The sequence below is a fragment of the Rissa tridactyla genome, chromosome 6 (genome assembly GCF_028500815.1).
Source record: "Rissa tridactyla isolate bRisTri1 chromosome 6, bRisTri1.patW.cur.20221130, whole genome shotgun sequence".
In the NCBI taxonomy this organism is placed as follows: domain Eukaryota; kingdom Metazoa; phylum Chordata; class Aves; order Charadriiformes; family Laridae; genus Rissa; species Rissa tridactyla.
The window spans coordinates 2,443,039-2,458,111 of record NC_071471.1 but is presented as its reverse complement, the minus strand read 5'-3'; the positions used below and the strand labels follow the sequence as shown (position 1 = coordinate 2,458,111).

Genomic DNA, 15,073 nt, shown 5'->3' with positions numbered 1-15,073 from the left:
CCTCAAAGTCTTCATCCAAAATCCATCAGGGGCACTAAACTTCCCATTACAAACAGTGGCAGTTGTTTCTGCCTCAGCCTTTGTGACTTGTTCACTGAGCCAAAAGGCAGACTGGAGCTCCAGGCAATCGATTTTACTTACAAACTTTAAAAGTTTTATGATACAAATTGGAAACCTCTAATAATTCATTATAAACCTAAGGATAATTATGAAGTTCAGAGCAGATGTTGGATTTTTTTTTCATGCCTTGTTAATTTACTTGCAAATCAGTCCAGCTTTCTGGATTTCACATGCAAGGAATTCAGCAAATGTTTAAACAAACAAATGTCATATACATACATCAGTTTGGCATTTCACTATTCCTTTTGGCCTCTGCTTTTCATTGTGGATTGGAAAAACTTGGGAGACTAATGAATGTCTCCATGTGAGGGTCGCTACTTACAGCTGTTGGTGACTGGACTTATACCATCCAGATAATACTGAAATTAACTTCTCTTTCTATTGGTAAAAGTATTTGTTAAACACTGCATTTCCAGACAATTCTTACTGAGATAAAAATGAATTGTAAATCATATCACATCAAATCATCGTAGCAGCTTTAATGGGAGTTTCACCTAGTTAGGGCAAAACTCATGTTTTGATATATTTTGTTTTAAATACAGGTATGCTCGTGCATTACATGGGAGCAACCATGAATATAATTAATCTTTATTGTCAAGTTGCCAAATATTTAACTCTTCATGAGTTAATGAAAAGTTTCAACTTTTAAATTTTGGTGTAGGTTAAATAGTGACAAATTTTAAAGAAGTGAAGAGGCTGCTAATTAGTTTGTGACAATGGTTACATGCCTGGTTAATAGCGAGCAATTAAGAAAACAACTTCCGCTATTTGTTAATTGCTCTTTAGCCCGTATTTATTACACATGTGGCACAAATGGAATATTAGAGCAACTGACCATGAGATACAAAAAGAAGACAGTGGTATTACTAAGAATAGGAGAACTCCAACTGGTTTAGATCTCCAAAATACTTTAAAGACTTCTTTGAACATCTTTGGAAAGTTCATACATGTGACATGACAATTTAGAAAGATGAGAATTGCTGGAGAAAGAACTTTACAATGAAAACATGACTACTGGCCTACTACAGACGAGAGACTTCATAATTGAGAGTAGCTGCATGCTTAAAGTTAAGCATCTCCTTGTAATGCTTGCAGACTCGAGATCAAATATTCCTACTGTATTTTGCTATAGACTGGAAGTATAATGTTGGTTTGTAAGTAATAATCTACTGTGCTGACTGGAAAGCTGCCATTGCTGGCTGTTTGACTCTCAAACTCAGAAACCAGGCTGACTCTCCCTTGCTATAAGGCAGTAGATACTGTCAGTCTGTGGAGTGTGAGAAGCTGGAAAATTCATTAAAAAAACGACAAAAACCTGTCTGCTTGGTATGCCTTTTGCTGAGTGCCTCGTACGATAGGAATTTGCTCTGTAGGCAGTATTTCTAGATATGCTGCAAGCTGTACAGGTGGGTGTACACATATTGTCTGTGTCATGATTACCGCTAAGTTGCCTGACTGGTGTTCCTGTCAAACCAGCAAACCTTCATTCACAACAGCCTGGTTTTTCGTAAGTAGGTAAAAAAATGTCAATGCCAGTGTTTCCTTCAGTAACATTTTCCGTCTCACCTGAAACCTTCAAACACTTGTCACTACTCTGCAGGCACAAAACGCTGCACTAAGTGCACAAGCTGATCCTTACAGCACACAAAGGCTCAGCAGTGCCACTGCCTGCGGTTTGACAGAAATCGCCACAAGTCAGAGGGGGTTCTCAGTTGACATTTCTTAACTGTTATTTCTGTTGTATTCCAACAGGGTCTAATTGTTGATTCAGAGCCCGGGCAGTTTCCACAGTCCATCTTTGCATATTTATTGCATGCGACCGACTAGTCTTTGTCTACACATTTCCAGAAATCTGAGAAGTGCAAAGGTCCGTCACATATCTCCAGGTGAGTCCACATGTCACTGAAACGCAGTCTCACAGACCACGCCAAAGCTGGACTTAACGATGAAACTGTTAAAAAGAGCAATGCCTGAATGGGCATGATGTTGCTTTCGTACCTCCTCCATCACGTTTGGTCGTTATGCCTGCAGCGATAATGTCTTCCTCAAAGTAGAGCTACTAACTGGCTAGCAATTATTTTGTGCTTAACTTCCCTTCGTCGCTCTTGAGCTAAAATAATGTCTCGGACATCATGTCATCTTTTAACAATCCCTTTGCTGCTTCATAAACTAACGAAGTCTAGGCAGCAGGACTGCTTTTTGCAGAATTTGCCAAAATTCTGACAACACAGCTGGAAACAGCTCTTCATGTTAATTCTCATTAGTACTATTAGTTTCATCTTTCTTTGCCCAAAGAACATATTTAATTGAACATTTCACTCCCATTTGCAATAGGCTAAAATTTATCTCGAATTTGCCCAAACTTTGCAGAAAATATTACTTTGACAAACATGATCTTGGAGGATTTAATCTTTTTGTCACTGGTAAAATGTGACTCAACACAAAATCCTTTCTTCCATGCGATTTTCTTGTAAGCTTTACCACTGACGCTGGATGCTTGGGAACGTTTGAAAACCAGCTTGACCTTGTTGCATTCAAACTGCGCTTACTGGAGTTTGATGAAAATATGCTTAGTATTTCACATATGCACTTTGAAATCCTACCATCCCTATCAGTTTTGGGGTTGCTCGGGGGCCCTGTCGCTGCGAGATTGACCCTGGGTTCAAAGCCAGCTTGGTGACAATTCATAAGCTTTGTATTGTGGGAGTTACAGTTTGCACGATGGGTTTGGGGAGCTGTCTTTTATCATGCATTGACCCAAACTGTCAGAAAATTTACAGCAATCTCATTCAGGCTTGTCTGGTTTCAGAGTATCTGGAATGCTCCTCTTCAAGCAGGGCAAAGTGTTGACTTGTATCGCTTTCTTCTGTAGAATCAGGACGCTTCCTGCCCACCCTCTTTATTTAGCATATGGGATGAAGCACTATTCATCCAGGCAGTTCCTAAGTCAACGGAACAGAGGATTAATGACATCGTAGCATATGGAGGATGCCCCCTCCTCAAGCCTGGGGTCTCTCAAGCTGTATATACACCCCTGGGTCTATTCCATACTGGTCCATCTAGCATTATCCCTGCCAGAACCGTGATGGCTGCTATATCCTTTTATCATAAATTTTTCCTATTGGGTAACTGAATTAAAAGAGGCCAAAACTGAAAAGAAAAACAAAAAATTCCACCACTGAAAACATGCAGAGATATTTTTAAGAGCACAGTGGATATCCAGGCAGTATCCCATGAAAGAAAAGGACGGCAAAGGCTTGTGTGTGCCCGGAGTATGGTGGAACAATGCACTACGTGCCATAGCCTTGCTTTGCTTCTGTGTTCTTTACTATAACCTGAAAAACAGGAAAGAAAATGACACGTTCATGCTCACTTATCCTGCTCCGGCAAAGCTATTTCTGAAGATGGAATTATTTTGAGTATTATAGTTTGTTTGATTAAGATAACTTCAGAATTTGTTGGGCTCAGTTAAGGAAAGGGTCACTATAAATATGAAGTTAACTCTCGTGTTCAGGGGCAACTAATCTACATTCTCTATGTTACTATGATATAAGTTACTGAATTCCCTAAAATGCAATTGATTTCTATTCATAGAAGAAAATGTCTGTAAGAACAGTACATAATTATAAGTGGCTCAGCTTTCGCCAGGATTTTTTACTGGTTTGTTAAGTCCAGAAGCCACAACACATTTAAAGTATTTATTCATAACGCCTTACTTGTACATTGCGTGTGTGTATCTGCATATTAGACTAGAGAAATGCTTACACAAGCAGTTTGTGCCTCCAGAAACTTTTTTTATTGCTAGCTCTTTGTATTTGCTAAGCAACACAAATTAACTCTTCCTCAAAATACCATTCCCTCAAATAAAACTGCCATTATTTGCAATTGTACAACACAGTTCAGGACACGGCACTTGCAGTGTGACTCATCCGGGAAAGGCTCCCTTTCTGCACCGATCTTTGCAGGTGCACTACCCTTTCCATGTCAATCTGTCTCTTATCAGTCTTAATGTCTAGAAATTTCCATCTAGCCTTCATGGTTTTTTTCCACCTCGGTAACCAGAAATCTAAATAGACACCTAGCCTTAAATAGATCGGGAAGACTTTAAATCAAGATCCTGACAGCTGTTCAGTACTCAATAAGCGTTATGTCTTCTTTATCTTTTGTTAAATTAAAACAGGGGGACATGAAACGAAAATAAAATATAAACTTGCCCTTCTAGTGTCTTCCCCAAGTCTGCTGTCCCAGTGATATCCCTGATGGCTTTGAACGGAGCTTCTGAGACCAGCGTCTTTGATATGATCCTTGCCCTCTCAGTCATGCTGCTTCCTAGAGGAGTTTGTGTCACCGATCTGCTGACAGCCAGATTGCTATTTTTTCTTCAACATTGTACTGAGGGTAGAAGTGACATTATGCCGTTTGCAGTGGGTTTTCTTCTCCCCCCCATCCCGCCCTTTTAAAATTAATTATTAAATGTGATGCCAGGGACAAATTATTCTCAGGGATTGAAGAACTGGGATCTTTCTAATAGATTTGGATTAATTCCAGCTGGTTTTAAGCACCTTTCTCCATTAGCTAGAAGAGGTGATTAGCATGAAGAGCCTCCTGAGCTAAGTGTCTTTTTAGCGTCTAAAGTTAACGCTGGTAAACTGAACCACCAAATCCTGCATTAGGCCGATTTTAATGGCTCAACTGTCATCTCAGTACATTATCTTTTCCCGAGATAATTGCCCTTTTTTTCCCTCTGTTTCAGTACAGCTGTTCTGACAAACAAAGCCAGGACGTCTCCCACCCGCACGCTGCTTCGTTCCCGCTGTGCGAGTCCCTGCGGGGGAGGCCTGTCCCGGGGCCATGGAGGGGCCTGTCCGAGGGGTCACGGAGGGGACATGGAAAGTCCTGTCCGAGGGGCCATGGAGGGGCCTGTCCCTGGGAGCAGGGTGGCCCCTGGCCCCGCCGCCGCCCCACCTGTCCGTGCCGCCCCTCAGCCCCCTTCACCCGTTCTCTTCTTCCCTATATTAGCATCAACATTTAAGAACCGAGGGAGAACTAACAGAGAACTGCTGGAGTGACTCGTTTCCCCAGACCTGGAGAAGCTCTGACACGAGCACGCTTCAGCCAACGCCCGGACAGACGCGTCTGACGGTGAGCGCGCAGGTGCCGCAGCCGCTGAGGCAGCGCGGCCCCGGCTCTTTATGTCCCTGTCTCGGTCCCGCCGCGGGCAGCGCCCTCTCCCGACGCGGCCGCCGCGGGACCGGCCGCCGAGAAGCTCCGCAGCTCTCCGGCAGCCGCGGAATTTTTACCTTTTCGTTCTTATCTTTGATTATTCTCTAAGGGGCGGGGGGGGCCCGGAGACGCGCCCCTCCGCCGCCCCCCAGAGCCAGCCCACGGTCCTCCCGCTCCCCAGGGGGCACTGCGTCCCCGCCCCGCCCTTGGTGCCGCCCCTTCCGCGCGGCGCAGGCCGCCGGCCGGGGGGCGGTTCCGGTTCCGGTTCCGGTTGGCCGTGGCGGCGGGATGGATCGGGAGCTGCTGCGCCAGGCGTTGAGCTACCACGGCCCTGAGCTGCTTGAGCTGCTCCGCGCCGAGCAGCACGACAATCCCGACTTCCGCGGGCTGCTGCCGCCGCCGGGGGCTGCCTTGGAGCCGCCCCGCGGGGCCCCGCGCCCGCCGGCCGACTGGTGAGAGTGGCGGGGAGCGAGCGGGCCGTGAGGGGGCCGCGGGGTGTTTCTCACCGGGTTCTCCTTCCCCTAGGAGAGAGGAGACGAGCCTTGACACCGAGATAAAGCGCTTTATTGCCAAAAAGGCTGATCTTCTCTTTGCCCACTCGTGGAAGCCCAACGGGCCTCCCTCCGACACCATCGAAGAGAATGAAGGTGAGCCGGCTCACGGGGAGGCACGAAAAGATCAGACTTGCGTGTTTTCTCCCCGTAAAGCATTTTGTGTGTTCGGGCTGTAGCTTGGTCACGTTGTAACTGTGACTTTCTCCTGTGTTGCAGAGTATTATGCTGTTATGCCTCCCCTGGAGCGGTTCATGGACGTTCCCAGGGAAGACAGGAGAGAATTTTTTTTCCGAGACATTGAACGCGGTGATATCGTCATTGGCAGGATTACTTCTATTCGCGAATTTGGCTTTTTCATGGTGTTGATTTGCCTGGGAAGTGGTATCGTACGGGAGATTTCAGATTTAGAAATCACTGTAAGATATAGCTTTGATCGATATTTTATTCTTGATAAGCAGTAACTTTTTAATGTATTAGTTGCATGTTGGAAGGGTCTGTGTAAAGGTGAAATTGAACTTTGGAGTGGTGGGTGGTAGCTGAGCTTGTGGGCAGCTTATGGTGTTTTTCTGAGTCAGCAAATGCTTTTTTTATGATCCCTACTCAATATTTATTGCTTTGGGGCTGAAAAGTTCATTACTTCTGGATCTGTAAATTTTTATTTGAACCAAGCCATGCTTTTGACTGTCAGGCTCTGGTGGGCATTAAGATTAAACTAATATTATGGCATAATCTTTGGCAAGGGGTGGGTGGGAAAACTTTTGATTTTGTTTATGATATTCCTACTTCTGTTGCAGGCTCTTTGTCCTTTGAGAGATGTGCCTCCTCAAAGCAACCATGGAGATCCTTTATCTTATTACCAAAATGGAGACCTTATTCGAGGTAAGTAGCTGCAAAAGTTGTCAAGAATCCCTTTCAGTCTTGAGACGTTTCTTTAATTTTATCTTAACTTTTATTGTTTCTATAGCTGCAGTCAAGGACGTTGATCGTTACCACGAGAAGCTCACGGTGTCACTTTACAGCTCAGCTCTTCCACCCAATCTTTCCAGTACAAAACTAGGCGTAATTACTTCTGATGACTTCCCGTTACATTATAAGTAAGATTATGCTATTTAGCTGTACTCACTAGGTGTATTCAGTGTGTCTGAAGAGAATCTTTGACAGACTGTTCTTTGAACTTGTTGATGGTGTTTCTAATGTAATTGGATAATTATATACTCTTTGCTGTTCATCTCTTTAACTTGCTTGTTTCTGAATACGTCAGGTGTGCTTGGTTTTTTAGCATCTTTCCCAAAATATAAGGAAAGCAAAAAGCAGAGTGAGCTATCTGTCACTGTGGGACTGTGCTAACAAAAAACCAACCAAACAAAACCAACATCAACGAAAACCTTGGGAGACTGGAATATGAAACTCTTAAAATTTTAAAATTAGCCTTAGGATGACAGAAGGACGCAGCTACCTCTGCAATTCTTGTAATGGTTTTGTATGTCCTGGAGATATCTAGATGGGTGCCAAAATAGGTTTCAAAAGCTTGCTGAGGCTAAAGGATGCGAGGGTTGCTAAATAGTGGAAAAACACATGCTTGTAAAAGAGAACGGCTTGTGAGCAGTAAAAGCATCAATATAGGCGTTCTTGTTCTGAACGTAAGCACGATAAAGTTGTCTGTGGGGTGGTGTCTGTGTATACTGGTGCTTTTTTTTTAGGCGAAGCATGGAAGTTGCTAATACAGCAGAGACATTTGAAGAGGTTTTGCATCGTTCCCCAGGATTCGCTAATCCATCGTTAGTTGAATACTTAGCAGAAAAACTAGGACTAAGTGAATCAAATCCACCGTCTTTGATGAGAAGTCTTCAAATGTAAGTGATTTTTACATTGTTACTGTCCTATAGCTTTGTGGAGATTATTCTAATCCACTGAAATAGAGTTGTGAGTGGAAGTCCTAGACCACTTAAACCTTTTTCATTTTGATTTGCATGACTGCAGCTTATGTGTCGTTAAACATTTAAAAGCAAACTCCCCTAGAGTAAGATATTTACATTTGAAATTCTGTTGCTCTGAATAAGCAAGACTCATTATAATGCAAAATGTTTGCTACCAAATAGTTTAGGAATTTATTGCTTCGGTCTTTTCAGCACCTTTGAGTTGAAGTGCAGGATGTTTAAGTTTTAATGTGTTCCGTCAGATATTTATTCACAATGTTTACTTTAGTAATAGATCTGATCTCTTTAGTAAAATGGGCTCAAACATACACAATGGTTGATATTGTGAGCCCTATTATAATAGGTCTCAAAGCCGGTGTGAATATGGTATGTTTCTGTTAAACGTACTGCAGCAGTACTAGTTCCATTCAGCACTTCTAGAATGGATTGGGATGAACTGGTTTCAGAAGCATGAAAGAAGGTTCCTGAGGTAGGGAGAGCAGTTAAGGCATTGTATCATTTCAGCTTATTTCAACTGCATTACATGTTCTAAGTTTAACTTTGTAGACTTGGATGGCCAACGCGATATTTTTGTTCGTTGTTTCCTTAAAGGAAAAATTTTAATGAAGAAGATTTTGCTCCTGCGTTGAGGAAAAAGCAATCAGCATCTTGGGCCTTGACATGGTATGCAATATTTTATTCTTGTCAGGGCTTATTGTTAGGTCAGATTAGGCTACAGGTTATGTTTCTTAAAACAAAATACGCCTTGAACCAGTTTTTCCAGTGCACGCGTAGTGATGTAACCAGGAAGATCCTCTTGAAAGTAACCCTAACTGCCAAGTGGGTGCGTGATAAAGTCTTGAGATTCAGTTCCAAAATACGTGTCAGGTTTAAGGGAGAACTTCTTGGAATATTTACAACACGCTGGCCTGTTGATGAGATGAGCACAAGATTTGTGACAATACCAAGTACGCAATTCTCCATTTTATAATTGGGTGTTGAATGAGCTAATACTGCTCATCATGCCATTTAAGCCTCAAACCATAGATTCAACAAGTGCCCCAACTGTCTTTGAAAAGTTCAGTGGATTTCCCTGGCTGCATTTGGAACAGCAGCTCTGGAGGTGCTACTGCTTTCATGATGTGCAGTGTCTTTGGGCATCCTACAGGGTGGAGGGGGCAGAAGTAGGAGAGACTTTTCTCCTAAAAATGTAAATTTTTTTTTGTGGAAAAACTTCTCTTGAATCTACCAGCTCAAAAAAAATCAAATTGAGTGAAGCCTTAGAATTACTGGTATCTGTGCTAACAAAGCAGTGGTTTTCTTAAAACAGTAGTATTTTGCAACTTGATTAATTGCAGAAAAAGTTGCTAATAATGTTAAATATAAATTTTAATTCTTAAAAAAAATCTGTCGTGAAAAGTTCTGAATTTCAACTTTTATGAGTTCTCTTCCAATAAGATAACCTCTTGGCAAATATAAAGCAACGGTTCAGTTAATATGAAATAAAAAACCTCAAAATATTCCAGCTTGAGATGAACAGGTTTCAGTGTGTACCATGTACCCATCTCATGTCGTTGGTCTAATGGTGATTTTTCGCTTTGCTTGTGATTGAGCCTGTCTCAGTTTAACAGTCGTAGGTCACACGTAAGTGCAGAAAGTGCTAAAGTGTTCATTCTGTAATTGGAAAACAGTGTAATGTAGCAGCACCGTTTACAGACATGCTCTTCAGTGCCTTAAGGGTTTGGATTAAAGACAATATATTGTTGCGGAATTATGTCAATATCGCATTAATTTGAAATGCCAGCGTTAAGTACATGATAACAAGGTCAAATTTTATTACCTGTCGCTTGTTTGGAACCATCATTTATGAGTAATTGACAGTATAGAATCTGCATAGGCTAACTGTACATCATATTTTCTAAATATTTTCCTGCAGTGTGAAGGCTGGGGTTGATTATTTCAAGGTTGGGCGCCATGTGGAAGCCATGAACGAGTATAACAAGGCTTTGGAAATTGATCCACAAAATGTTGAAGCTTTGGTAGCACGGGGAGCTTTGTAAGTCTGCTTCTTTTGTTGGTTTTTCTACTTTCTGAAAGACAAACATCACTAAAACCTGTGCAACTTTTCTGTTCCAGGTATGCGACAAAAGGAAGCCTGAACAAAGCCATTGGGGATTTTGAGATTGCTTTAGAAAACTGTCCTACCCATAGGAATGCAAGAAAATACCTCTGTCAGACACTGGTGGAAAGAGGCGGGCAGTAAGTGCTGGGGTTGTGGTTTTGTTTGATGTTAACAATTTCTCTCATAATATCTTTTAAATACTATTCTAATTAGGACACAGAGTGGCATCTTTCCTTCCTGGCTATGTGTGGTTTGGGTTTTTTTGTTTTTGTTTTTGGTTTTTTTTTTAAAGAAGTCTTTGTTTGAAATAGACCTGCTTGTGCTGTTGGTTTACACTTTCTCCTCTGTCCCAGTTAAAATCCTGGCAAAATATTTGAGGTTTAGTCCTCAGTATCCTTTCACTGGTAGGTTACCAGGCCTGCATAAAGTCTTGTGAAATGTCTGGAAGTATTTCGATAGGTTTGTTGGTTGTTTTTTTTTTTTTTTTTTTTTGAAGAAAGTATTTGCAACAAAATGATGTTCTGTTACTCTTACTGAAGTTAGTTAACCACCGTTTGCTTTTGAATATTGAGGGAACAGATTTCTTTTAAGCCCTGTGTTAAGAAGAGAGAGATGGTATTTTTGAAACTGAAATTGAAATTTCAAAGAATAGTATTACTGCTGATGATCAGGAAGTAAGGTGTCAGAAATACCGTTTTACTTCTGTACTGGGGTGGGCTAAGGTGACAGAGTCTTGGACAGATGCAGTGGTAGCGTCAGAGTGCTCAGAAGAAAGGCAGTTCTAAAAACAAGAAAAAACTGTTAAAATCTGTGGCTTAATTGTATATGAATTATCACTTGAATAGGTTGGAAGAGGAGGACAAACTACTAAATGCTGAGAATTACTACAAAAAAGCCTTAAGTTTGGATGAGACTTTTCAGGAAGCAGAAGAGGCCTTAACGAAGCTCCGTAAGCACATGCAGGTGATTCTTTACTTTCTCTTCATATAGCGCCCCCAATGACAATAAACGAACACGAAAAATCATATTAAACCTTTTGAAGAGGGAGAGTTTAAGTTGATGGTTTGTCTTATTCTCTGCTTCCCTTCTCTGCAATGAATATTTTAGAGTGAGCATTATGGCTGTACCTACCAGAAGAAAGGCACCTCTTGATGACTCCAGTATTTTGACCACTATAGTAAAGAAACACTAAATATGGGAGACAGGGGAAGAGCAAAGCCTGTTAACCCTGTCAGCTAAAGCAAGGATAAGAATATTCCGTCACACCAGCACGATTAGTAATGTTAAATTAAAACATTCTGTGAATACAAACACACAAAGTGTAAAACACTTCGGCAAGCCAAGTAAACGCTGCACACCATCCTACCGGCCAGATCCTTGTCGTTTGGAGGAATTAGGAAACAATAGAGTAACACCAGCCAAGACTCGCAGGAAGGTCCCGTGAGAGGGGAGATTAAAAGGTCGTTTAAAGGAAAAGAGCAGGAGGTGGAGGGTGGGCAGGCAGTTTGGAGTACCTTAGCTTTCTTCTGCTTTTTTCCCCTCTCTTCTCTTGCATGCAGCATGCTTCGCAGGTGAGCCCTGGTGGGTCTCTGTGCTAACCTGAGTTGTCTTTTTTTCTTTTATTTACCTCCTTTGCTTGTTTTGTCTTCCAGAGAGGATCAAAGAGTAAAATAGAGCACTGGGGAACAGGCTTGCTTTGTTCTGTGCTTCTTCATGTAAGGGAGTACAGAGCCGGGGGTAGATGGCCTTAATGGACACTTCTGCAGTTGGTGGAGCCATAATGCTGACAGGCTGTGTTGAAAGAAGGGGGAAAAGGAGATATGACAATCTTTTTCATAAAGCTGAACTACATCATAGACAGCTGTATGGTGTTTGAGCACTAGTCACTTTTGACTGCTGTAGAAAAAGGCACCAGTCTCAGTTAAAATGATAAAGAATACTTTCAGCAAGTGGCAGACAAATTTTACTCTCCTTTAGCATTTTCTTGGTATAATGGGTCACTGATGCAGCAGATGAAAACTGTGATGCTAGCTGTTGTTTGATGGTTTGTGTGGCCTTAACCAGAATTAAGGGTTTCCTTTATTGTATCCGTTAATACAGTGGCTAAGTTTTGAAAATGTTACTCAAGACTTTCTGCTCACTCTGAATATGAATAGAGCTACCCTTTAGGGCTGGAGATGGCAGACGTCTGACCTCTAATAGACTTAAGTAGTTTAAGGATTATTCATCTGATGAGAGGCTTTTCTGCATTTACATGTGTTTTAATGCATAAGTCTGATCCTGTCGCTGTTGTGCTAGAATGGCTAGAACAACACTGACGTGTGTTTTCCTGTAATACTGATTATGTGTTTTTCTCCAATGCATTTTCTTCCGAATTGGACCGTTGTTGCTGTATCTGACATCTGGTGCTGCTCATCACCCACAAACCCTTGGAACATGATTCCTTACGTAAACTATGCATCAAACTGGTCTGTGAAATTGTTACAAAACGGTTTGTATTCAAACATGGCCAACTTGAATAACTTTAAAATGGGTTCTGCCATGTTTTACTACATGTAAACTACAATAATGATACTTTCCCTCAAACCTTTCAAACTTTTCTTTTTCTTTTTTTTTTTTTTTCCCCCTCCATGGTTGCTAATATTGTGTTTTTCTTGCACATTCTGTCAATACCTTCTGGGCTCTGTGCTTCATGGTGTGCTGGATCACGGGTACCACTGCAATGGCTGGGCAATATATTTCTTAATGGAATAAAACCTGCAATATGGTCCTTAATATAAACCTGATTATTATAATGGCCAATGCCAAACTCCTCAACAATATTAATTCTTGATCTGGGAATCCTGGTAAAACATCCCTGGTGGTGTTATATATTTGAACGGGGTTGGGGACATGGGGAAAAACACCTGTCTTAACACTTACTTTTAATGTAATTTTTTTATGATGCTTGGGTTCAAAAAAAGAAATCTTTGGAAATGAGGGAGAAACAAGCTGCCAAAGAAGAGAGACAGAAAGAAAAGAAAGTAGAAACAAGTGCAGAAAAATTGCGTAAGCTTTTAAAAGAAGAAAAAAGGTAACTTTGTTATATTCAGTATACTGATTACATGGCAATAAGTGCGGATACGACTATGAACAATCCCATTTCCAAACTGACTGCCCAAGAGTAAGCTAGGGAGAGCTCGCACCGACGGAACCTGCTTTTCCGCCAGAACGTTTTGTGGGTAGTGTCCTTCAAGGCATATATCCCTTAACGGAGCTATATGTGGAAGAAAAGTTGTTTAAAAAATACTTTGCAACGTGAAGTATTTGCAAAGCGTAATGCCAAATTAAACTGGGAAAGATGCCATTTATAAAAAACTGTTCGGTGGATTTAATTGTAATTTTTTGATAAAGAAATGACATTTGAAATTGGCTTGCCAGGTCAGGCTGAGTTTCCGTTCATGCCTTACAGTCCAATCTCAGCCAAGCTCTGGGGACTACAGATTTGCTTTCTACGTATAATTTTTGCCTCATACTGAAAATTATCTCACAGGTTAATTACATTTTTTAGGTTGAAGAAGAAAAGGAAAGTATCAACTTCCTCTTCCTCCTCCTCCTCCTCATCATCATCATCAAGTGATTCTTCATCAGATGTATCAATTTCTTCTTCCTCCTCTTCCTCTGATCACAAGAAACGTAGGAAAAAGCGTCGGAATAGATCTGAGTCTGCCCGCAGGTCCAAAAAAAGCTCATCTAGAGCTTCTTCCCATTATAAAGATCAGGTTAGGCAAGAGGAGTGGTATTCGCCTCCGGCTGATACCTCTGCTTCCTTTCTTAACCAAAGTTTTGAAGTGGAGAAACTGCTGGAAAGGCAGGACAGCTTAGAGTGTCCAAAAACAGAGGTAAAAGAGAAAGACAGACACTGTTCTTTTTCGAGGACTTCAGGTGATGATGAAGACACTTTTGGAGGTAGGTCTGAAGATTCAAGAGATTCTCACAGTAGTTCCAGAACTCTGCCAAGCAGTAGCAAAACTGAAAAATATGGTAAAACTGATAGATTTTTCTGCAGTTGGAGGGGTTCTTCAGGTTCATATCATAAGTCAGATGATAAACCCAGGATGCATTATTTTAGGAAATTAGAAAGGGATGTAGAGGGGAGAAAAGAGCAGTTTAAAAAATACGGCTTGGGTCAAGACAGGTATTACATGTCTCCAGCAAGGTCTGAGTATTGTGGCAAGTCAGTGGGAAGGTACAGATCGTATTCGAGCACTTGCTTACGGGAAGGTGATAAAAGTTACGATAGTGATAGGCATGTGTCAAGTCAGCATAAAAACGAAAGTGAGTATAAGAGTAGGAAAAGAAGTTATGAGGAGACTGATAAAACAAAGGAACCGGATGAGGAAGTGTCTTTAAATGGTACAGCACAAACAGAAAGCGGCATTAAAAGAAACCTGCCTCAGAACTTAGTTAACATATTTAATCAAATAGCTGAGTTTGAGAGGGAAAAAGGAAGCAAGCAGAAGAAACAGTAAAGTACCTAAGAAAACTCTGTTCTGATGAGTGCAGCTAAATGAACTATCCGAGTATCTCTTGAGGAAATGCATACGAAGAGTGACAGAAAGGCAGAATTTGTCCTGCTTGCAGAATGTCGAAGAGTTCTTAAGGTAAAGGTTGTATGGTGGGGAGCGATGCGAGGCTATCTTACGTAAAATATCAGTTATTTAAAATCTAAGTTTCCTGTGCTCTTAACTTGGGATGTTCCTGTATGATATTCTCTATCTGATGGGTTGAAATCCTTTGATACCCCCGGACTGCAGTTAGTTGTGGAACTCGCATCAAATACGCACTTTAACAACAGATGGGTTCTGTTTGGTTTTTTCGTCCCCTGGGGTACTATTGACTGCTGTTATTTTTGTATCAAATTAAACTTCCAGCTATAGAAAGGGGATAACTGAATGAAAGTCCTGTGCCATCGCTGTATATAGCCCACTTGCTCATTAAATTTTCTTAATTTTTCTTAATTTTGTGTCTTGATTTTTTGTCTCTGGGATGTTTCATACTGGTGCAGTGGTTATATGTGCTGCTTAAGTGAATGGAGCCCTCCAGTGTTTGTGAGAAGGCAAATGTATTATGTTCTTAAAATGTATCGAAAATGTTCT

General features: G+C 41.4%; 1 protein-coding gene across 2 annotated transcripts; it reads left to right on the top strand.

Annotated features, from left to right (window-relative positions):
* The first annotated feature begins 5,607 nt into the window (after positions 1–5,607).
* Positions 5,608–14,935, top strand: TTC14 (tetratricopeptide repeat domain 14). Of its 2 annotated transcripts, XM_054205147.1 has the most exons (12): positions 5,608–5,795; positions 5,869–5,990; positions 6,114–6,313; positions 6,692–6,776; positions 6,862–6,991; positions 7,598–7,750; positions 8,426–8,497; positions 9,750–9,869; positions 9,950–10,072; positions 10,781–10,898; positions 12,899–13,008; positions 13,486–14,935. In XM_054205147.1, exons 1-12 carry the CDS (start codon positions 5,632–5,634, stop codon positions 14,444–14,446), a joined length of 2,358 nt encoding a protein of 785 aa, XP_054061122.1. In that variant the 5' UTR covers positions 5,608–5,631; the 3' UTR covers positions 14,447–14,935. The 2 variants fall into 2 exon arrangements, 1 of the variants encoding a protein (XP_054061122.1); XR_008466957.1 differs by lacking the exon at positions 12,899–13,008 and having other exon boundaries at positions 10,781–12,426; positions 13,486–13,564.
* Positions 14,936–15,073: the final 138 nt, after the last annotated feature.

What these genes read in the sequence shown, in the direction of transcription:
- TTC14 (XM_054205147.1), top strand. Translation starts at nt 5,632, where the DNA reads ATGGATCGGGAGCTGCTGCGCCAGGCGTTGAGCTACCACGGCCCTGAG. An exon ending in CCGCGCCCGCCGGCCGACTG is followed by an intron (nt 5,796 to 5,868) that starts GTGAGAGTGGCG and finishes TCCTTCCCCTAG; the next exon opens with GAGAGAGGAGACGAGCCTTG. An exon ending in AAATGGAGACCTTATTCGAG is followed by an intron (nt 6,777 to 6,861) that starts GTAAGTAGCTGC and finishes TTGTTTCTATAG; the next exon opens with CTGCAGTCAAGGACGTTGAT.